The 23,724-nt window shown below is 35.3% G+C and overlaps 1 protein-coding gene across 9 annotated transcripts in view; it reads left to right on the top strand.

Annotated features, from left to right (window-relative positions):
• The window catches only part of AKAP9 (A-kinase anchoring protein 9), a 147,312-nt gene that overhangs the window by 87,401 nt on the left and 36,187 nt on the right, over positions 1-23,724 (top strand). For 8 of the 9 annotated variants that reach the window (XM_060020544.1, XM_060020548.1, XM_060020545.1 and 5 more), the window contains 5 exons: positions 2,744-2,970; positions 17,635-17,797; positions 18,598-18,810; positions 21,428-21,660; positions 22,589-22,708. In XM_060020544.1, the coding sequence (XP_059876527.1) occupies positions 2,744-2,970; positions 17,635-17,797; positions 18,598-18,810; positions 21,428-21,660; positions 22,589-22,708 (956 nt within the window). Of the gene's footprint in view, positions 1-2,743; positions 2,971-13,398; positions 14,880-17,634; positions 17,798-18,597; positions 18,811-21,427; positions 21,661-22,588; positions 22,709-23,724 lie in introns of those variants that run through there. The other variant, XM_060020549.1, reaches the window with a different exon arrangement.

Here is a 23,724-nt window from a genome sequence, read left to right as displayed (position 1 = left end):
AGCTGGAAACCCAGAGTCATCTTTTACTACTTTTCTTTCTCTCTTGTCTTATACATTCAGTTTTTTCCAACCTGTGACCAGCCCCCGTCCGCCTTTAACATTTCTTATCTGGGCAATTGAAATAGTATTCTAACCAGACTCTTCTCCTTCTCCAACCCTTCCTCTGCATTGCTGCAGTTTGCTTCCTGATTCACACATTTGATATTATCTTCCTGCTCAAAAAACGATTTACTTCCCCATTATTTATAACAAAAAAACCCAGGTTCCTGAAAAATTTAAGACCATTCACAACTTGGATCCAGCCTACTTTCTAGCAACCTTTTTTCTGCTCTCTCCCCTACCTCATCCTTTCTTCGCCACATACTTGCACACCACAAAGCTGCCTTGATTGCCCATCGTATCAGACTATCATCTTTCCTCAGATTTGTCAGATTCTCTGTATCCATTAAAAGGAAGTGTCCTAGAATGCATTTAATTCCTTAGATAAAGGTGCTATATTACATAGGTATTTTTAGTTTTTTTAACACCAGTTGTAAACTAATACTTCTTGCTTCCATAACTTCATCAAAAATATCATTTAGGGCTTCCCTGGTGGCGCAGTGGTTGAGAGTCCGCCTGCTGAGGCAGGGGACATGGGTTCGTGCCCCGGTCCGGGAAGATCCCACATGCCGCAGAGCAGCTGGGCCCGTGAGCCATGGCCGCTGAGCCTGCGCTTCCGGAGCCTGTGCTCCGCAACGGGAGAGGCCACAACAGTAAGAGGCCCGCGTACCGCAAAAAAAAAAATATATATATATATATCATTTATTTTCTAGACCACATTAATTTTATTTACTGGCTTTGTAATAAACATTGTACTATATCTGAACTTATTTTGAATTCTAAGATCATTTTGAACTCATGAATATTTATAAACTGTTAATCCCTATTTCTAAGACATTCAGTTTTGAATATGTAGAATAATGTAAGTAAATACCAGTCTAGTTGTTGTTTTTCAGTTTTGAAAATAAAAATGCAAAATGAAATTGTATCTGCTGCTACACTAAGAATTAGACAAAACTATGTAGTAGCAAACATTTAAAATTATTTTCTCTAGGGACTTCCCTGGTGGTCCAGTGGTTGACTTTGCCTTCCAATGCAGGGGATGTGGGTTCGATCCCTGTTGGGGAGCTAAGATCCCACATGCCTCACTGGCCAAAAAACCAAAACATAAAACAGAAGCAATATTGTAGCAAATTCAATAAAGACCTTAAAAAAGAAAAAAAGGTCCACACAATGTCATTTTCTAGAATGCAGTTTTGGATTCTTCAGCCAGTGACTTACACAGAGGAGGTGCTTAGTGAATGTTGAATTGTGCTGGGACTTCCCTGGTGGCACAGTGGTTAAGAATCCACCTGCCAATGCAGGGTACACAGGTTCGAGCCATGGTCCGGGAAGATCCCACATGCTGCGGAGCAGCTAAGCCCATGCGCCACAACTACTGAAGCCCAGGAGCCTAGAGCCCTTGCTCCACAACAAGAGAAACCACCGCAGTGAGAAGCCCACGTATTGCAACAAAGAGTAGCCCCCGCTCGCTGCAGCTAGAGAAAGCCCGTGCGCAGCAACAGAGGCCCGAGGCAGCCAAAAATAAATAAATAAAATGTTGAATTGTGCTGAGTTCAGATCTTGTATCTGAAACCACATCTGATATCATTACTACATGAGACTGAGAGACTTCCATATGACACCAGCTACTTTAGCAAGACTTTTTAATAAATAGCTCTTATTCTCCTGGGTGATTGTATCATACTGAATGTTTATTCCATGTACTTTGGAAATTACAATTTCTTGTGACTTTAATTTGTTAAATTTGTACAGTTACTGATAAGAAATATGTACTACTTGTAGTAAAAGAATAGGTGATTCCTCTTCAGGAAATTTCATTGTTCAATTGTAGCATGCTGCCCACAGATAAGTACTGTATCCCCTGGCAGTGATAAATAACATATGCTTTTATTTCAGTTTAGAGAAAACACTTCTAAAGCTTTATCTTCTGCCCATGTAAACTCAGTTTTCTTTACATAAAAAAAAAGACTAGTGTGTAAACACAAGTCCATAGTTAAAATTAGAAATGCTTATTAGTCTAACCTTTTCCCAGGATAGCTATTACAAAAGTAGCAAGTTGCAAAAAGATTTTAGTCCCTTTTACTGTCTAGCCAAGCAGGTGATGCTGCCCAGTATAGTGCTTAGAAATCAAAGGGTCTGCTCCATGCAAAATCAAGCACTTCTGTCGTTCCATACACCTGGAATATCCCATTGCACAACGTTTTCTTTTCATGTTGTTGTTTAGATATTTGTTTTTCATTACACCATGTGTAATGTCCTTGCGGATAGGAACCAAATCTTGCCACCTATGTGTCTCCATTACTTAGTAAACCCTACGCGACGAGCATTTAGTAAATATCCGTTGAAAGGTGTTTTAAATTTTTTATTAAAGAAAAAATACTAATTATCCCAAATATTAATTTCTGCCAAGCACTATTAGCTAGCATGGCATTATTCTTCCCCTTCTTATACCTGGTAGGTTATCAAATAATATTACATTCTGTATTTGCCTATTTTATTTGTTTTGTTGCAGTGTTAACTAAGATAGCTTATAGTTCCAATGATTTCAAGTTTTAATTTGATTTTATTTTGTAACTTTTTTTTTTTACTATAATTATTATAATTGATTTTTACCTTTAAAATAGTGTTATTCTGGTTACAGATGAATCTAAACCCTCTTATTCTGGAAGTGATATACCAAGGAGTGACAGTAGCATGTGGTCCAAAGTAACTGAGGAAGGAACGGAGCTGTCACAGCAGCTCATGAGAAGTGGCTTTACTGGAAATGAAATAGACCCTGAAAATGAAGAACTTATGCTGAACATTAGCTCTCGACTACAAGCGGCAGTTGAAAAACTCCTAGAAGCCATAAGTGAAACTAGTAGTCAGGTAACTTCCTTACGTTGCTAATATATACTGAGTTGGAAATAAGTTTTCTTTTAAGCCGGAGAACGAGGACTAAATGTTTTCTCTTTACTGTCTCACAGAAATCTAGTTTGGTTCCTCTTTAATAATTGGTTGTCTTTGTGACAACCAATTGCTGATGGAGTCTTTAAATTCTGAAATTCAATGTTTTAATTTTCAGATTTTTCTAGACTCTTACACATTACTTTTTTTGATACCAAAAGAGATTTTAACTTTACCATTGTATGAAATATTCCATTATAATATATTTTATTTATTTGAAGGAATGGTATAAGGAATCTCTATAGCAAACCGTGTGCTCAAGTATGTCATAGCAGTACTATTAAATATAACAGATCAAGCCTACCATTCCTTCCTGTGATTTTTACATTCTTTTCACAAATATGATTAGAATACCTCACTTTACTACCTTGGTAGGAAACTAGAGTGAGGGACGGTTTCTACATTGAAGTATTGTTTTCATAGAACTTTTGAGAGTATATACCATTGTATTTATACCTTAACTTGCAACTTTCTCTGTCTATAAAATTTTTATACCCTGTATAGTAATTGTCTCTTAAGTACTCTATGCAGAATTTTAAAAATTGTTTGCTGTTTTAAAATGAAGTAATTTCACTTATTTTAAAAATACTTAATTTAACTGTAGAATCACAACTCTCATGTTATTCAAATGAGTGCTTTATTGTCCTAAGCTACAGGGCCAGTATTATTAACATTTTTTCACTGGTATCTTTATTCAGAGTATTCTAGATCCCATGTGCATTTTAAACAAAAGTTGAGAAGTTGAAAGAGTATCTTTGATCTCTTGCTATTTCTGATGTCTGGCCTCCATTGATGCTACTTTTTTTTCTTTAAGAAATTATTCTGTTTCTTCAGTAGCAATGACTATTCGATGCTACTCTCCTTAGTAAACGGAGCCAATTCTGGCATTTTCAACTGTTGCTTTTCAGCACTTTTAATGCTTGAATATGCATCATAATTATTCCTTTTATCCTGTGAAAGTCATACAGCTGATTCTATACTGAATTTCCACATGATCTTGCTTTTTTTTTCTTTTTTGCTTATTTCAGCCACATTGGTATTTAATTTCTGTTTTTATCTTTTATACCATGAAAACAGCTGTTAATACTTTTCCTTTTTTGACCACTATTAAATACTTTTGACCTGGATCTTGAGCTCTGTTAATACTGTTGCTACTACCTGATACTCATTGTAATTTATTGACAATCTAGTTAATGCAATATATTTGACACGGAAAAAGGGTATACAAATCAGAAGCGATCAGTGGTTGGACTTGTTCCTACAGGCTACTGAAGAGAAACCTTCCCCATAATCCATTAACACTGTCAGCAGACAAGTGCGGGAGATACACCTGAAACAGTCAGTCTTCCAGGCTAAGATTACAGCTTATCAGATCTGCTTCTGTGTCCAGGTAGTGAGGTACAGTAGGAGCCTGATGGTTCTCCATTTGTTAAATACTAAAGTGGCAATATGTAGATTTTACTGTATTGTTTCAGTTTAAATATCACTGAATAGATCACAGAAATTTTGCCCAGAGCAGTAAGTAGTTCTCAAAGTGTGGTCTCTAAAGCAGCAACATAAGCACCACTAAAGACTTGTTCTGAATGTAAATTCTCAGTCTCCACCCCAGACCTACCAAATGATGGGGCCCCAAAACCTGTGTTTTAACAAGTCCTTTAGGTGATACTGATACAGACTAAAGTTTGAGAACCACTGACCTAGAAATTATTATTATAATATTCACATTATTCTAGCGGAATTTTGAAGTGTTCTACTAATATCTGTTATATAAAAGGTTGAAGTAGTTGTTGACACTTGATATAAAAATCATTTTTCTTAGATGAATTATATTTTTGAGGCAGTGGGAATAGGAGCTCTGTAAGATTTTCTTTAAACTTAGTTCAGTTACTACTCTTCCATGGAGAGATGTTGAAAGACATTGACTTCTTCAGAATATTCTCATTAATAACTAAAATTATTTTGAACATGATGAATATTTTTAACAGTCAGATAGATGCAAAATAATGTGTGGTCCTCTTTGTGAAATGACTAGTATTCCATTTTCTTTTTAATGAGTCATTATTTGGTTCTTCTTCATAATGGAATATTTCCCTTTTATCTTGATTCTTTTTCGCTTGTCATAAAAAAAATCTAAAACAGAACTGACACTGCTATATCTTTTTGCTTGCAGTGAAAGAGAAATTCAGGTAAATAACTCTGCATAGGATACCCTGAGAGTAGAAAAGAGAGCAGTATCTGACAGTTTAGGGAAAGGTAGGAACAAGTAAAGCTTATAGGAGGACTCGATGCTTTGAGATGAGTCACTCATTCATCAAATTTATTGAACACCTGGTATGTAACAATTGCTCTTCTAGATACTGGAGGTACAGCACTGAACAAAATGTACAAAGTCCCTACTCTCACAGAGGTTACAATATAATGGTGGGGACTGATAATAAATAAACATAGTATGCCGGATGGTTGATACCTACTGTGAAGGAAAATAAAATAGGGGAGGTAGAGCATTATGGGGGAAGAGGACATTTTACGTAGGAAAATTAAGGAAGACCTCTCTGATAATGTGATGGTCAAGCATCTACCTTAAGGAAGTATGGGAGACAGCCACATAGGTAAGTTGGGGAAGAATGTTTCAGGCAAAGGAATAGTGAGTACGAGGCCCTGAGGTGGTCATTGAGGTGGTCACGTGCTAGTTCTTTGTGTGGTTGACAAAGAGCCCAGTGTAGCTGGAGCAAGAAGAGTGGGCACAGTGTGGGAGACAAGGTCATAGTGATACCTGGGAACCAGATCACATGGAACTTGGAATTTAATTCTTAAAGAGATGTAGTCATTGGGTACAGTTTTTTAACTTGTCATTTTGAAGTAATTTCAGACTTACAGAAAAGTTGCAAAACTAGCACCGAGAGTTCCCATGTACTCTTCACTCAGCTTTCCCTAATGTTCACATCTTTTGTAACCACACTATAGTTATCAAAACTTAGAAATTAAAAGTGGTACAGTACTATAAACTACAGACTGGATTTTACCAGTTTTCCCACTAATGTCCTTTTTCTGTTCTAGGATCTATTCCAGGATCGCGCATTGCATTTAGTTGTCATGTCTTCTTCATCTTCTCCAGACTCTGTTAGTTCCTGAGTCTTTCTTTGCCTTTCATGACCTTGACACTTGAAAAGGACTGGCCAGTTATTTTGTAAAATATCCCTCGGTGTGATTTTGTCTATTTTCTCATGATTACATGAAGCTTATTCATTTTTGACAAGAATACCATTGAAGTTATGTGTCCTTCTCTGTGTGTCAAATCGAAAGGCACATGTCTTATTACAGGTGCTGTTAATCTCGATTACTTGTGGTGTCAGCTGGGTTTCTCCACTGTTTGATACTATGCACATTTCCTGTTTCTCTTTAAACTTCCATCCACTAATCTTAGCATCCATTGGTAGATCTTGCCTGCACAGTTACTACTGTGGTGTTCCAATGGTGATTTTCTATCATCATTCATTCATCATTCCTTCATTTATTGATTGGAATTATTCTGTAAGAGCTGTTTCTTTTTTCTATTATTTATTTACTTATTTTTATTTTTTGCTGCGCACGGGCTTTCTCTTTTTGTGGCAAGTGGGGGCTCCTCTTCGTTGCAGTGTGTGGGCTTCTCATTGCAGTGGCTTCTCTTGTTGCAGAGCACAGGCTCTAGGCACGCAGGCTCTAGAGCGCAGGCTCAGTAGTTGTGGCACACGGGCTTAGTTGCTCTACGACATGTGGCATCTTCCCGGACCAGGGATTGAACCCGTGTCCCCTGCGTTGGCAGGCGGAGTCTTAACCACTGCACCACCAGGGAAGCCCCAAGAGCTGTTTCTTCACTCACATTTATTTACTTAACTAATCGAGTTTCATATGAACTCATAGCTATTAATTTTTTTCAGTGGTTTATAATCCAATACTACAGTAGTTTGTTTTGTTCCAGCTTTGTCAGTAAGAACTCTTTCAGGTTGGCACTTGTGCACTTTCAAAGTGCTTACTCTTTTGAGCATTTGCACTATCAGAGACTCCAGGCCCATCTTGTATTTTCCCTGCCCCAGCCCTAGAATCAACTACTTCTCCAAGGAATTCAAGTTCCCTTTATTGGAGAAAGATACTTAGAAACCAAGACCTGGGTGCTATATGTGCTTATTGTTAACTAAGGTGTTATGGTCCTCTCAGCAGACAGTTTGAAAATATATGTAGTATATTAACCCTTGCATATATATTTATTTCTGTATCTATCTGCATATATAATAGAAATATAATTTCATATCGATACCTCCAATCCCCATCCAGTACCACAGCATTCTTTCTCCCCTTTCCCCTTTCCTTTGTAACTTTGTTCTCCAAAGGCGAAAAACCAGGCTCTCACAATCTACAGCAGTTTTATTCATTTGTTAACCATTTATACCCATAAAGTAATTTCATACCCATATATACCCATAAAGTAATTTTACAGTTGCTAACCTATATCCCTGTGAAAAACAAATTTACTAACTAGAGTACAGTATTTATGTACAGTAGTTTTGGGTCTTTAGCCGTACAGTATACAATCAAAATACTGTTTTTCAAAGTATCCTAGGTTAACTCTTTTCTCCCCACACCTTTAGTGTGGTTTTGTTATTCACTTTTAATACAATAAGAATTATTTATTATAGTTTTTATTGCATTTTGGGTTCCCCCACACTTTGGTTAATTTTTTAAAAATTTATGTACGGTAAATTTCATTTGTGCGTAGACAGTTCTTTTGGTTGTGACAGATGCATAGAGTTATGTGTCTACCACCACAAACATAATGCAGAACATTTCCATCACCCCAAAATTCCCTGGTGCTGCTCTGTTCTTTTATAGTCAGCCCCTCCTCTACCTCCTGCCCTTGAAAATTACTAGCTGCTTTCTGTCCCTATAGTTTTGTCTTTTCCAGAGTGTCATTAATGAAATCATACATTATGCATTATTTTGGGTCTGGTTTCATTGTCTTAACAAAATACTTACAAGATTCATCTATGTGTGTTAAGTATTTGTTTCTTTTTAGAGCTGAGGAGTATTCCATTGAATGGATGCACCCGTTTGTTTATCCAAAGGACATACAAATTGTTTCCAGCTCCGGGTCATTAGAGATTTTTCAGCAACTGATCTAACTTACATTTACCAAAAGGATCACTTTGACCACCTTGTTAAATATAGACTGGGGGGATGGAGGGGTGCAGGACAGAAGCAAAGAAACCAGTTGGAGAACTTGCCCAGGCTTATAAGTTAGGTGTAAGTTAGAATTTGAATCCAGGCAGTCTGGCTTCAGGGTCCATGCTCTCAACTGCCACTTTTTCTGCCCTTTGAAAATGAAAGGAGTGAATCATTCTGTCAGTTACTGCTGACAGGTCATGTTATAGCCTGAGGAGTAGATTTTAAAATCTGGGAGGTGTGTGTGTGGGGGTTGTCATTGGTTACTTTACACGAGCAGTTTCAGTGAAGTAATGGAGGTGAAAGCATAATTCAAGAGGAAATGAGAGGGAAAATGAGTCTTTTAAGTAAAGACTTACAAGACAAGTAGAAACTAAGTGGGTGGGTCAAGAAGAAAATTTGTGGCAAATGGCATAGCATGTTGGTGTAAACCAGCATGATGTGTTTGAGGATACTGGATAGTTTTGTGTTATAAACATCCAGGGTGGAATGTGGGGAACAGAGGGTAGAAGGATAGCAGTGGTTAGCACATAGTCCCTTGAGGGCTTAGTTAAGGAGTTTTAACTTTATGCTGAAAAGTATGGGGAGTCATTGAAATATTTTTGGTAGAAAATAATAATATCAAATTTGTGTTTTAGAGAGAATTCCTCTGGCAGCAGTGGGGTGAATATATGGGCAGGAAAATAGTGAGGAGAGATGCTGAATATGCAGAAACAGGAGACTCTTAAAATATTCCAGTGAAAAGGGATAGAAATCAAGTTAGCGCAAGAGGGAAGTGATTTTAAAACTTGTAGAAGTTGAATTTGATAGAAGTTGGTGTGACATTGAATGTAGGGGATAAGGAAGGGGAGAGGAAACCACACGTGAATCCTTGACCAACTAAGTTGTTGGTGTATTTCCCTTACTGAGTTGGGGGATGCAAAAGAAGTGAATAATGAGTTCAGTTTTAGGTAATCTGAGTGTGAAATGCGTAGAGGGAGAAGATATTCCCTAGAGTCTAGAGTTTGGGAAACTAGATTGGAAGTTGTCATCATTTTAAAGATGTTTGAAACCATGGCTTTCGAGAGTGTACAGAGCTAATTTTTTGTCCTGGTAGAGTGCTGAGATTTAAAAGAGAATAAAGGTAGGTAAGTCTACAAAAGATACTGAGAGAGAGAGAGGAAAATCAAGAGAATATCAAGAGAATCAATATCAAGTGTCATAAAAGCCAGATGAGGAGTGATTTTCCGTAAGTGTCAGATACCATGGAAAGGTAACAGATGCTGAGGATTTAGTGTCCCTTGGATATTTTAGTATAGGTGTCATCAATGACCTTGATGAGAACAGTTTCATGGAGTTGATAGAGGAGAAATTCAAAATTCAGACATTTACAGAAATAGAGTTGAAGAAATAGAGATAGCATTTTCATGATACCTGGCCGTGAAGAAAACAGGAGACCATTAGCTTGAAAGGGGGAGAATGCTTTTTTGTAAGATTCAAGTGTTTATATTGAGTAGCAATGGAAAAGTTGAAGATACACATCAGAGGGGATGGGCTTTGTGGAGCCAGATCCTTGGGGTAGGTGAGGGTGGAATCTGGAACACAAGTGAAAGGTGTGGCCTTTGGATCAGAGAGACTCTGCCTCCTTTAAGATTGGTGAGAGAAATTATTGCCAGTGATTGTGGACTTTTGTTTGGGGTTGGGGAGGAGTTTCATTGAAAAGGCCCTGTAGTCTAAGTAAATACTGTCAAATAATCAAGGTTCTTTCCCCTTTTTTTTTTTTACTGGTTTGGTTTTATATGTTATATAATTTTAGTGGGAAATCATGATTAAGTCTTGTACTTAGTTTTAAGTTTAGGGGCTGCTTTAGGTTGCATAGATGCATCTTGCTTTAATAAAAGAATTAGTAAGCGTTTTCTTTACTAAGTATCAGGGTATCTGCCTTTATAGCCTGGTTTCATAATATCTTTTATGAGTATTTTACTTTATGTATTTGATTTCATAAGTGATTTGCCCAATGGCATGTCCAAATCCATATAATAATGTATTTACTGTGATGGATTTTACTTCTCTTTTGCTGAGACAGGCTGCTATAAATATTGCATATATTCAGGCTTGTATTCAACCTATTGCAGTTTCTTATTGGTTGGGATGGCTTTTGTTGGAATAGGAGTAAAATTGCTGTAAGTCTAGTCTCAAGCCCTTAGAAAGTTAATCTCTTTAACATGATCTTTATTTAGTAGGGTCTTTGTGGTTCTGCAGAGAAGTTTTATCTTTGAGAGTATGGTTTTAGATTCCTTTTCTTTCTTTTTCTTTCTTTTTGGCTGCTTTACGGTGTGCGGGCTTTTCTCGAGTGGGGGGAGGCTACACTTCGTTGTGGTGCGCGGGCTCATTGCAGTGGCTCCTCTTGTTGCGGAGCACGAGCTCTAGGTGCGTGGGCTTCAGTAGTTGTGGCGCACAGCCTCAGTAGTTGTGGCTCGCGGGCTCTAGAGTGCAGGCTCAGTAGTTGTGGCGCATGGGCTTAGTTGCTCTGTGGCATGTGGGATCTTCCTGGACCAGGGCTCGAACCCACATCCCCTGCGTTGGCAGGCGGATTCTTAACCACTGTGCCACCAGGGAAGTCCCTGTTTCAGATTCTTGATTCTTGGGCCAGGTAGAAATAGGAATCAGTCTGTTATGTGGAAGTAGTGTTTTAGCAATTAAAGTTTTCCAGAATCCTGAGTTACTGTTTACAGCCATAGGAGATTATTTACCAAGAGATTCTTTCAGGCGTTAGAAGAAAACAGTGAATGAGGAATTTACTCCCAAAGAAATGATTTTTATTATAGGCAACTCTCATGAATTTATTAATAATCATTTTTTAGAATAATGGAACTTAAGGTACTTTTCTATATTTTCTCCAAAAAGGAGCCTTTTTATGAGGATGAAACAGTAGTACTGTAAGTTAAGATTTTGTTTTCTCATTGTTGTATTTTAAAACATAAACTGTGGGCTTCCATGGTGGCACAGTGGTTAAGAATCTGCCTGCCAACGCAGGGGACACAGGTTCGAGCCCTGGTCCAGGAAGATCCCACATGCCGCAGAGCAACTAAGCCCATGGGCCACAACTACTGAGCCTGTGCTCTAGAGCCCACAAGTCACAACTGCTGAGCCCACGTGCCACAGCTCCTGAAGCCCGTGTGCCTATAGCCTGTGCTCCACAACAAGAGAAGCCACTGCAATGAGAAGCCCGCGCACCGCAACGAAGAGTAGCCCCCCACTCGCAGCAATGAAAACCCAGCGCAGCCAAAAATAAGTAAAAAGCAAATAAATTTATTTTAAAAAATAAAAATAAAACATAAACCTTAATAAAGTGTTGAAATACATTTGCCATTAGGTGTTGCTACCAGTGTGTGTATTATAAGCATCAGGGCTGTGTCAGGGTATTGTAGCCAGGATCCAGTCTATTAAGTAACTTAAAAAAAAAAAAAATCAAAATACAAAAGAGAGCAACAGAAGTGGTTTACAAGTTGGGGAAAATATTTCTGGGGAAAAGGTTAAATAGCTTGATATTGTACAATTACAGTAAAGCTGAAAACATAACTATACCGCAAATTAATAGCCTTCAAATATACATTAAAATCTTGATTATCTGAAACCAGGGGATAATGAGCTAGTCTGGATAATTAAAAGGGTGTCCTCTTAAAAATTGAAATTATTTTAACTTTTTTTGATTGCAAAGGGTTTTATGTGCTTTCTAAAATTAAAAAAATATATATAATTTGAATTATTCCAATTCAAAGTAATCTATCTGGACATCAATACATATAATATACCATCAGTTAATACACTGTTTTGGGGAGAGCTATTTGCCCCTATCTTAAATCGTCTTTACTGCTGTTTTGAGTCTTTTCCTCCTTTAATTTTACTCTGTTTTCTTTGTGGTTAGTTTCTTAACCTTGACTTATATTCCTGGTTATAAGGGGGTACACCTTACTTATAAATTTTTCTTTTACATGAGTAAACACAGGTTTTACATGCTTTCAAAAGTAGGGGAAAAAATAGACTATAATTTGAATTATTTTAATTCAGGGTCACCTTTCTGAACATTTAATGTAGTATGCCATCAGTTAATGTACTGTTATGAGGGCTATTTGCCCCATTCTAAGTCATCTTTTTTTTTTTTTTTAAACAGAGAACAGGAGTATTTATTTATTTTTAAATTTATTTATTTATTTTGGGCTGTGTTGGGTCTTCATTTCTGTGCGAGGGCTTTCTCTAGTTGTGGCAAGCGGGGGCCACTCTTCATCGCGACACGTGGGCCTCTCACTGTCGCAGCCTCTCGTTGCAGAGCACAGGCTCCAGATGCGCAGGCTCAGTAGTTGTGGCTTACGGGCCTAGTTGCTCCGCGGCATGTGGGATCTTCCCAGACCAGGGCTCGAACCCGTGTGCCCTGCATTAGCAGGCAGATTCTCAACCACCGCGCCACCAGGGAAGCCCCCCCTAAGTCATCTTAATCTGCGGCTTTTTTGAGTCTTTTCCTCCTAGTTTTCTCTTTTCTATGTAGTTAGTTCTTGGCTGGACCTAAATGTTTCTATTTATAAAGGGATATGTCTTACTTTCAGGGTTTTGTTTTTGCTTCAAATAAGAGAAATTGAACACCAGGTTATGAAAATAAACTTATTCTCAGAGGGAGCTGGGAAAGAGTATTTTGAGAGGTGTCTGATATGTTGAACATGGGTCCAGCCAGCTCATAAAGTGAACATCTAGGATGTTGATGATTTTGTATCTGCTGAAGCCCCAGTAAAGTCAGATTTAGCTGCACCAGTGGTGGGGTTAGATCTCCATCTTGTGTAGATGTTATGATTGTTTCACAGACTAACTGGAGGCGTCACATAAGAAACCATAATAAACAGAAATTTGTCATTGCCTAGTCCGGAATTCTAGGAAGCAGCTGCCCCTCCGCTACCCCAAACCATATCCCTGTAGATTCTGAGCTTTCCGTAGAAAATCTTATTTTCTCTGCCCTAATTGTTAACTTACTGTGAAGGGTTTGAGTATTGACTCCTCTAAAGATATTTTGTATAGTGAAAGTGGCTATAAAATTGATTTTTGTTGATGTGCTTACTTTAGTGTGGGTTTTTCCATAGTAAATAAAGGTTTTGTGAGTTAAGGATATGTAGTTACTGGGTAGAGAAAAGACACCACAGTGAAAGATTTTTCATTTATTTAAAACAACTTTCACTATTGAGGATTTTTAATATTAAAAAGTATGTTGTTCATCTTTTAAATTCTGAGAAGCTGTTTTATTCACTATTGCCGAGGTTTCTGGAGCTACCAAAAGGCCATTATACACCACTTGTGCTTTTAATTTTTAGTCAGAGTTCATAGGATACCTTAAGTGGTATAATTACCAATTATTATACACAGTGCAGCTTTTAAAAAGAGGGTTTTTTTTTCCTTAAGAATTACTCTGTAACCAATTGAGTGTGGAAATAGTTCATAACCGATGTTATAAACTATGTTTAGTTATGTAAACTATGTTTAGTTTTAATGACTACTCAAAAGAATGAGGAAGTATCAAAAGGAAATACTTAGTTTTCCAGAAATAGTTATGATTATTGGATATAGTTGAAGAACTAATTGGTAATGTGGACTCAAACCTACTTGTTTTCACATTTTTAAATTAAAACAATTTTTTAATGGAATGGAAAAACACTAGCTTATCTTAGAAGCATTATAAACTTATCTAGATATCCTTTTCAGAGCTCTGGCGTGGAACTTGGATCCTGTTAGGCAGGCTTTTTTGTGGGTGTATGAATTCAGATTCCACCTGTCAGTGTACCTATAGGTAAAGACATTAAATCACACCCTCTGTTCTGACCTTTCCCCACTGACTAGAATTCTTTGGCTCAGTGTGAGAGGCTATTTGAATAGCTCAGTTCAGAAGAGCACTTTGTGAAGCAGCAAGAACAAGGGAAATAATGTTGCAACTACGTTTTTTAAGACTGCTACTATGGAGAATTAAAACTTGACTTTCCCTACCAGGTTCTGCTTGGAAGGCTTTTATTTCCACAGACATATTTTGATGCCGGAGGCAGTTTTATTGCTTAGCTAATTAGATATTTATATTTTTATTCTTCCATTCTTCAACAGTTTAGTAATTATTCTAATTAAAAATGTGTTTGCTTGCTTTTAGTTTTGTTTTTTTGTTTTTGTTCTTTTTTTTTTATGGAGATCTAGTTCTTTTTAGATTTCTGGGTTTTTTCTTTTGTCGTTTAGTTGTATGAATTAATTTTATAATGTTTGATAGTGCTAAGGAGAAATTTTCATACTGCTGTGGTATATCTGGATAAACTAAACAGAACTTTTTTAGTGTAGTGGAATATTGGTACAGCAAGTGAGGAAAATTAGCAGCTACAGCTTCTAGAATGGATTCTTACAGGACCCATTTGGCAACTGTCAAACTTAGTGGCTCGTGGTTGGAAGAACAAGATGAAGACATTTATGAGGTTGAATCTCGGGTGCCTTTACCACATCCTTTTCCTCTATGTGAACATTTGGATGAAAATAACTCAGTAATTGTTAATACTTCTATTTTTCATTTTATTCATAAAAGAAATGGGCATATATTAAAGCTTATTTCCAAAATTTCCCTGCCTACCCCTCCTTATTCAGTAAGTATAAAAATTTGGTTTTTTATAGTTTTATTTTATGCTTTCAGTTTTTTATACATTTAGTTTAAAACTGTAATGAGAAATGAACTTTAAGTGTCTTTGGTAAGGGTAAATGGAATAGAATCTTGTTTTCTTCTTGTTTGGTGTGTTACTACTCATTCATCCTGTAATGATTAATGTATTGAAGGGCTAAATTTTGTCCACAAGCCCCAACTTGGCTACGTTTTTCATTCCAGAAAGCAGAATGAGATAATATTTCAGTTCTCCCATACCAGGCAAGCTGTTTAAAAAGATCCTGCTTGTCCTTAAGAATCTTACTTCTATATGTTTATGATGCCAATGCTGAGTAAAAATGGAATGATTATATTTGAAGGAATAAGCATTGTCATACCTAAAACAGCTAAGTGAATTGTCATTGAGCCAATTAGGAAATGTTTACAATCATATGGCATATTGCCTGTAGTTCCGGAAAGGAAACCTGGATTCTTATTTCAGTTTTCTTGCTAACTCCCTAAGGAGCTTATTTTTAATATGCCTACTAATCCTATGAGGAAATTCCTTTTTCTGCTTTTTATGTGAAATGTATGTTATAAGCAGTGTTAAGGGTATTTAGCATAGTTAGTATTTCAGGTTCATTTGACACTTAAATGTTGTGAATGATTCACTACAAGTTAGTATGTTATTTGCCACTTTTTGTGACTTTTATGGCTTTATTTATATGTACTAGCTAGTATTTAACAAGACAGATGCTTTCAGAATAGTTTTGTTACCTCCCCTAAAGCTTTTATATTAAAATGACAGATTATTTACTAATGATACATACTTTTAATGTAGTAAGTTTATTAAATTATGTGAAAATATTGAATATGATATTTTTATATATTTCACATTATTCAGTATTAGGTTATAGGTATTATATAAATATTAGGAATAAACTGTACCTTAACTGGATGGAAGAGGTTTTTTAAGTATAATGTATTTAAATAAATATTTGAAGGAATCTCTTATTCCAATAAATGTGGGTGCCATCTTCTATAATAAGTGAAATTTGTTTCCTAGATCTACTCTATTTGAGTCCCAGCTTTTTTGTTTTGCTTTGTAAAACTGAAGTTATTTCTTGTGGTTTCATAGTAATATTTAAATGCATCTTAAAGCAGGTTTAGATCTTGTCGGAAAATAGAATATAGAAGCCGACTTATTTTTCTTATCTAAAGCAAGTGTTTATTTTGTTGTAAGTGCATTGTTGTATTTGTACAGTAAATTTGAAAAAGGAAAAAAAAAACTCATATCCTAATTAGTTAGAGCTATGAACTCTTTTAGAGATTTCATATATTTCAAGCAACCATTTTACAATGTACAGGAAAAAAATTACATATGTACATGTGAAAGCAATTGATTTATTTTTTAAATATAGGCTGTGACTAAGTTCAGGAGCAAGGCTTTTTATAAATTAGTTCATATTTTATGGTCATTTTTTAATTTTAAAAATTAATGTATACTGGTTATCCACATTTAAAGGAAAATAGTCTTGCCAGTCAAAAGTAAAAATATATATAAAGTTTTATCTCTGTTGAGGTAACAACATATTATTACAGATATTTTAGGAAATATTTTGTGATTAAAATACATGCTTAATTTTCCATTATGAATCTTAAATGTGTATGCATATTATTTTCAAGTAATGGGTTGTGAATGATATTTAAAATATCATATTAAAACAAGAATAATTGCACAATAGATATGTGAGATACTGATTTATCCAACCACAAAATGGTACCACAAAAAGCTTTACTTAGTAACTCTAAAATCTATTTGCTATGGTAAATTTTAAAATGCTGTGGTAAATTTTTTTTAAATGTAATGGTTTTAATATTAAATACCAGAAACATTTGTGCTCAGTTTTTCCCCATGTAGTTGTTTTAATAAAAACAGATAAAGCAGGTGCTAGCAGTAAGAAGCCCAGAAAACTAAAGCAGAGATAGTGCTTTTCTGCAATTTCATGCAGCTGATAACAGTGATCACTGTTTTTGAGTGCTTTGGCCTTGAGCCCGTACTTGACTGTCATCTTAAAAATTGTTTAAGAATGTGGTCAGTATATGCCAATAACAGCATTTTAAGGAGGCTGTGTTTATAGATAATGCATCTATAGTCTAAGGTTTTGAAAATAAACTGAATATTCAGAGTCTTGTAGATGTTTCACAAATGGACAGAAGTATATAAAGCTTTTAGTTAAAATATGGGTTAAACTTCATTTTGTTGTGCCACTCTGATTTTATTCATTGATGGCATTGCATTAATCATTTATTATTGGTTCCCCACAGTGTACAGCAGGAGTCGCAGTCAATAAGTGTTAAATACAGAAAACATAAAGCCTATCATAGAACACGTAGTTACATAAAATTCTTTACCAAATACAAAAAGAACCTGTGTATTATTAATTTTATATGTCTTTTCATATGATAGCATATAGATCTAGTGATGTAAAGTGGTTTATTTTCAAAAGAAGCTTTTTTTTTGTTCAATAAAGTTAGAATACATATCTTATGGAAAGTTGTACACAGCTAATCTACTTATCTACTGATTTACCCTACCTACTAGTACTAGCATGCACTAGAAATATTAAATGACTACAATTCAACAGTATATCTTTATTTTCAGTTAAATTTCTTTTTTTTTTTTTAAGCTTTAATAGGGAATGACACTGGTATTCTTAACACTTTGTCTTCCTTCACGTCTACTTTCCCTCTTTGTTTAGCTGGAACATGCGAAAGTTACACAGACAGAATTGATGCGTGAGTCATTTAGACAGAAACAAGAAGTGACAGAGTCCCTTAAGTGCCAAGAAGAACTGCGAGAGCGCCTTCATGAGGAGTGCAGGGCCAGAGAACAGCTGGCTGTGGAGCTCAGTAAGGCTGAGGGTGAGCACCCTGCCATTGGCAACTGAGGGTGGAGAAATTTCAAGTCTAAAAATAAATTGTGGTGCAAGCCAGGTTTGGAAGCCACCAGTCTACTTTTAATTTCAAATGCCCATTGAAAAGTAGTTATAGTTTGTCTTCAGAATTCCTCTAAGCAGTTTTTAAAACTATATATATATTTTTAATTTTAAAAAGTACTTAGTAGAATTATAGAAAGTATTTAAAATTTTAGAAAATGCAGAAATGAACGATAGTGAATTGTTACCATAATCCCACCATAAGACAACTGTTATAATTTAAAGATGAGGAGACTGGAGCAAAGAGGTGCTAATAAATTGTTCAGTCACCACTAAATCGTGATTCCAGGCTTTAAGCCTGTAGAGCTCCATGCTGTTTATATCTTACCATGCTGTTGTGGGTGTTGGCCTTCTAGAATCACTTAAAATATCAACTTTCTCAAGTATATTTAAAATGTTATTCAGTTCCCAAGCATCTGATTTATATTAAGCTTTCCAGGAATCTATCTATTTATATCCGTTTAATAAAGTGTGTTATACCTACATGATGTGATACATTAGCATAACAGAAAATTCAGAGGAATTTCTTATTTAGACACATATTTAATAAGAAAAGGCTGTATTGAACATACCATAGTTACTGCTATCATCAGCAGCAAATTCATTCAAGACTTAATAGGTTGGAATGATTTAAAATTTGCTAACAGAACACCTTTTATTATTTATATAAATATAATGGTAAAATTTGAAATAATAATTACATTCCTTGTTAATTTTATTTTGTAGGTGTCATTGATGGCTATGCAGATGAAAAAACGCTTTTTGAAAGGCAAATTCAGGAAAAAATTGATATAATAGATCGTCTTGAGCAGGAGTTGTTATGTGCAGGTAATAGATTACAAGAATTAGAAGCAGAGCAACAGCAGATCCAAGAAGAAAGAGAATTACTGTCGAGGCAGAAGGAAGCTATGAAAGCTGAGGCAGGCCCAGTTGAACAGCGTATGTATTTTTAGACTTTATATGAAACATTCCTGAAAAGTTCAAGATGACTTTTTTCCCCCTTTTCAGTGCCATTATTTATATATTTTATATAGGGATTGAAAAATAATGAGAAAATCTACCTTATTGGTAATTGTCTTATTAGCCAACCATGTGGAATCAAATTTGTTTTCTTTCTCCTTTGGCATATTTTGACAGAAAAAGATAATTCTTCATTTATCCTCAAACTTCTGCCTAAAGAGAAAGCTGCATATAATGAGACAGGATATTTTTTAAACTGTGTAAGATTTAGTTCTTTTTTTTGCAATACGCAGGCCTCTCACTGTTGTGGCCTCTCCCTTTGTGGAGCACAGGCTCCGGACGCACAGGCTCAGCGGCCATGGCTCAGCGGCCATGGCTCACCGGCCCAACCGCTCCGCAGCATGTGGGAGCTTCCCGGACCAAGGCACGAACCCGTGTCCCCTGCATCGGCAGGCGGACTCTCAACCACTGCGCCACCAGAGAAGCCCAGATTTAGTTCTTTTAATTGCAGAAAGGCAGCAAAATGTATACTTGCATTAACTAAATAAGAGCACTGACCTGCACTAGTAGTAAGCAGGTGAGGTGGATTTCAGCCTGCAAGATAATAGATTGAACAGGTCACTGGCTGTTAGAAGCAGGCTGACATCTAGTTTAATATAAGCAGGACTTCAAAGAATAAATAAGTTTACAAATAACCTTTAATTTTTTCTTAAATGAGACATTAGGTAACATCTTAAAGTTTGTTCGGTGGTAAAAAAAAAATAAATGTCAGTCTTTGTAACAGTGGAACTTTAAATCCTTTTAATCATATCTTCTCACTTTTATGTTACACATGCAGTCAGATTATAAATGTGTAGTTTCACTAATTTTATCAATTTAGAGATACAACATACCTTTTTGTAATATGGTGAAGTTTTTCTGGTTGCTCAAATCTGTTTAGCACAGGTTTAGGGTTGGAATTTTTAATGTGGAAAGTATATGTATGATACATGAAAAATGTTTAAGAAATACTGGTACATCTGAAAATGTTACCAATGGTAATAATCAGTGGTTTCAACTTTTACTTCTAATTCTTTTGTGTATGTTTCTATTTTAGGAAATAGAAGACATGTAAATTATCATATTTTTGTTCTGTGTGTGTGTTTTTTCTTTCCTAATAGGACTAGTAGATGCTGCAGTCGATGCAGCACCTGGAGCAGGTGTGTTTATACAATTGCATGGCCATTGGGTGACCCTTGGATTTTTCAACCAACTAACATATTTCTAATTTTGCTGTTTTGTTTCATACTTACAGTTTTTCTCTTTAACAACAGAAAAACTCTTCTTACAATAAAAATACATATTTATATTTGGAATTAACAACTGAGATTCATAGTGACCATCATCTTCTTATATCTATTATTCCACAGAGCTTAAGACCATTTCAGTTTTTTAAAGAAAACGTTGGTTTATTAAAAGTTTTTTTCTTTAACAAATATATTAAACTCTTACAGCCTATGAGTTTTCAAAATACTCTGTTCTAAATCAGGAAGTATGTAAGATGATGGTATCAATAGGGTCAGTGAAATTTAATAAAGAGACTTTCTGGTTGATTAACTTTTATATTAACATCTAAATCAGTATTGTTTTAAAAGGAAAGCTGTTTTCTGTAGATTTCTAATCCTGAGTACAGTGTTGACAGACCAGTTAGTGTAAAGACTCTAGAGTTATATTCCTTCCATTTTCTTCATTAGAGAATTGTTCTACTTTGCTATATGTAATTTATTATTATATGATTAATATTAATAATAATGGCTAACACTTATATGTAGTGCTTACCATAGTCTAGGCACTGTTCTTCACATATATTAACTCATTTGATTCCACAATAACTCTTAGAGATCAGTACTGTTACTGTCCCCAGTTTACATATAAGGAAATTGAAGGACATCATGTTAAGTGTTGCAGAGACAAGTGGCAGTTAGGATGTGAACCCACAGTCTTTGCTCTTAAGCACCACACCACACCTCTCATACTTGTCAATTTTTCCGTGATACACATACATGTGAGCATGCAAGACTAAGTCAGGAATGTGGCTCTAATAAGGAGTAAGGCTAACAGGAAATTCTGATTCTAGTTCTGTTTCTTTTCTGTAACTCTTACTTGCCTTGGTTAAAGGTTTAAAGTATTTGATCTCTGTGTGTATTGTGTATGCATATAAAAATGACTTTATGGGTTTAAATGAATTGATTTTTGCCTGAGGTGAGTTCTTTCTGTGCTTGAATTTGGTTAGACTTTGCTCTTTTCCTTATAGTGAAAGTGGATTTTGAGGGGGTCATTTACTATGCTCTTTTCACAAAAATATTGTTTTTAGTGACAGGACATATTCTTTCTGTTAATTCTGTACAATTTTATTGATACTAGCTTGCTTACTTATATAGGAATATGTTATTTTGATATTTTCATAAGAATATTTTCCTTTTTTACATGTGTTTGAAGTAAAACTCGTCTCCTTTATTTCATGAAGTTAAAATTGGAATACAGTTATGGGTGGTTTCACTATCATAACATCATTCATTAATTGTGATTTAATGTATATTTTTTCACTTATAAACAGAATTACTACAGGAGACAGAAAAACTGATGAAGGAAAAACTAGAGGTACAGTGTCAAGCTGAAAAAGTACGCGATGACCTTCAAAAACAAGTGAAAGCTCTAGAAATAGATGTTGAGGAACAAGTCAGTAGATTTATAGAGCTGGAACAGGAAAAAAATGCCGAACTAATGGATTTAAGACAGCAAAACCAAGCACTGGAAAAGCAGTTAGAAAAAATGAGAAAATTTTTAGATGTAAGTATTCTCAACATTAATATTAATTTTCTCAGTGCAATGCTACTTGCTGCTCTTCTAGGTTGTGGATTTTAAATTATGGAGGGACTCTTAAATTCTAATATTTCCATCTATATGTGTCATCTACTAATTAATTGAAAAGTACTATTTCGATTAAAGATTCTAGTAATTTTTATTGTGCAGCTTTCAGAATTAAAAGCAGTACAGGCAGATTATGAGTAAGCCCTACCAGTTAGCCTTTCCAAATTCATAGTTCAGAAGTTTGTCCTAGTCTTTTTCTTAACCAATAGCCAAAGCAAGTTAGGATCCTAAAAGCTAATTGGCCACCAATGTTTAACCCAGGTAACAAGTGTGCTCTGGAAGCAAAGGACTGGAACAGTTGTCATGCTGTCATTACTCTCTTCCAAAAAGATGTTAAGTCTCTAATTTCACATGGATTTTCTTCCTTGGGATTTCATTTAAGCCGTGTGTTATCTTCACAGATCATAGAATAAGATTCTTACACATTTTATAATTTTAGGTGTAAAACCTAGATTAAAATGAAAGAAATTGATTTACTACACAATTTGTTCTACTTTTTTTTTGTTTAATGACTAAATTAATAGTGGAATTCCTCCTTTCTTCCAAAAAAGTAAATTCATTTTAAGAAGAACATATTTATTTCATTCTGTGTTTAACATTACTTGAATTTTTAAAAGTGTTGTGCTTCAGATAACGTTTAAATGCTTAAATTTTTGTTGAAGAGCCATAATAGGTTATGTACCATACAACAAATGTTATCTTTTTAAACCTTTTTGGTTTGGGGTATTCCCGTGATCATCAGTTGTTCGTCTTCAAACAAAACTGTGCCTACAATTAAAGGGAAGTAAGGGAAATAATAGCTTCAATAAATGTTATTTCTTCAGTTACTATTATTATTAAACTTCAGGAGCAAGCCATTGATAGAGAACACGAGAGAGATGTATTCCAACAGGAAATACAGAAACTAGAACAGCAACTTAAGGTCGTACCTCGATTCCAGCCTATCAGTGAACATCAAACTAGAGAGGTAAGAATTTTACTGATACTGTCTACCATACAATAATTTGTATATTATGTGTAAAATAAGATGCATATAATAAAAAACTTAAAAGGACTTCTTTCTATTGTATATAAATCTTCAAAATCAGAAACTTAAATATTACTTCAATATGAGAAGGTTCTTGAAACCCTAAAAATTCCAAAGAAGTATAAAATACCGATAAACTCATTGTAGTAAAATGTTATTTACATTCTCATTTAATAGAAGGAAACTGATGTAGAACAGCCTTATCTATTGGAGCAGTAGAAAAGTTACCAATCCCCACAGAATTTATAGTTATTCATCTTGTTCCTGACCTTTTTAGATTTTGAAAAGTAGCTGTGTGTTCGTTGACACTCAAAAGAATATTTAAGCTCTAGAACTTCCTGTCATTTCCTACTATTTGTTTTCTTATATTTAAAAAGAGTGAGCTGCCTCATTCATGAAACTTCAAGAAACTAAGAAGGATGTGTGTATTTGATTTTCTTCCAAATCATTGATCCGTTTGTTTTCTCCTTACTTTGCCAGATCTGAGTCCCCAGCTTCTGATTTTTTCAGGATCAAAAAAAAAAAATCTAACTGTAACAGTATATTGTGCCATTTTGCTATACCTCCTTTACTGTCTTTTCCTTTGACCTCACTTCAAACTTAGTCCACCTTTTATTGTTAAAGTTTCTCCTCAGACTTTATTACTGTCATCCTTGAACCTGTAATTGTAGGTAAGCTTGCATTTCTTCTAATGTTTTGAGGAATAAGTGCCATTTTTAGATAATTTCCTGAAAGTATCTCACTGAAATAAGGTAGAATTCCTTTTTTTCTTACCATCACGTTTCTTTTTTTTAAATAAGCTTTCTCTCTTCACTTGATTGGAACTAATTTCACAAGCTACCTTATTGATCCTTCCTGTATCCTTCCATCACAGAGCCATTCACTTGAATGGTGCTGCATATCAGAATCACTTAGGGAAACTTTCAGGGTGCACAAATCCCTCTCAGCACCTGGTA

This window comes from Delphinus delphis, chromosome 9 (assembly GCF_949987515.2).
Source record: "Delphinus delphis chromosome 9, mDelDel1.2, whole genome shotgun sequence".
In the NCBI taxonomy this organism is placed as follows: domain Eukaryota; kingdom Metazoa; phylum Chordata; class Mammalia; order Artiodactyla; family Delphinidae; genus Delphinus; species Delphinus delphis.
This window is presented reverse-complemented; position numbering and strand designations above follow the sequence as displayed.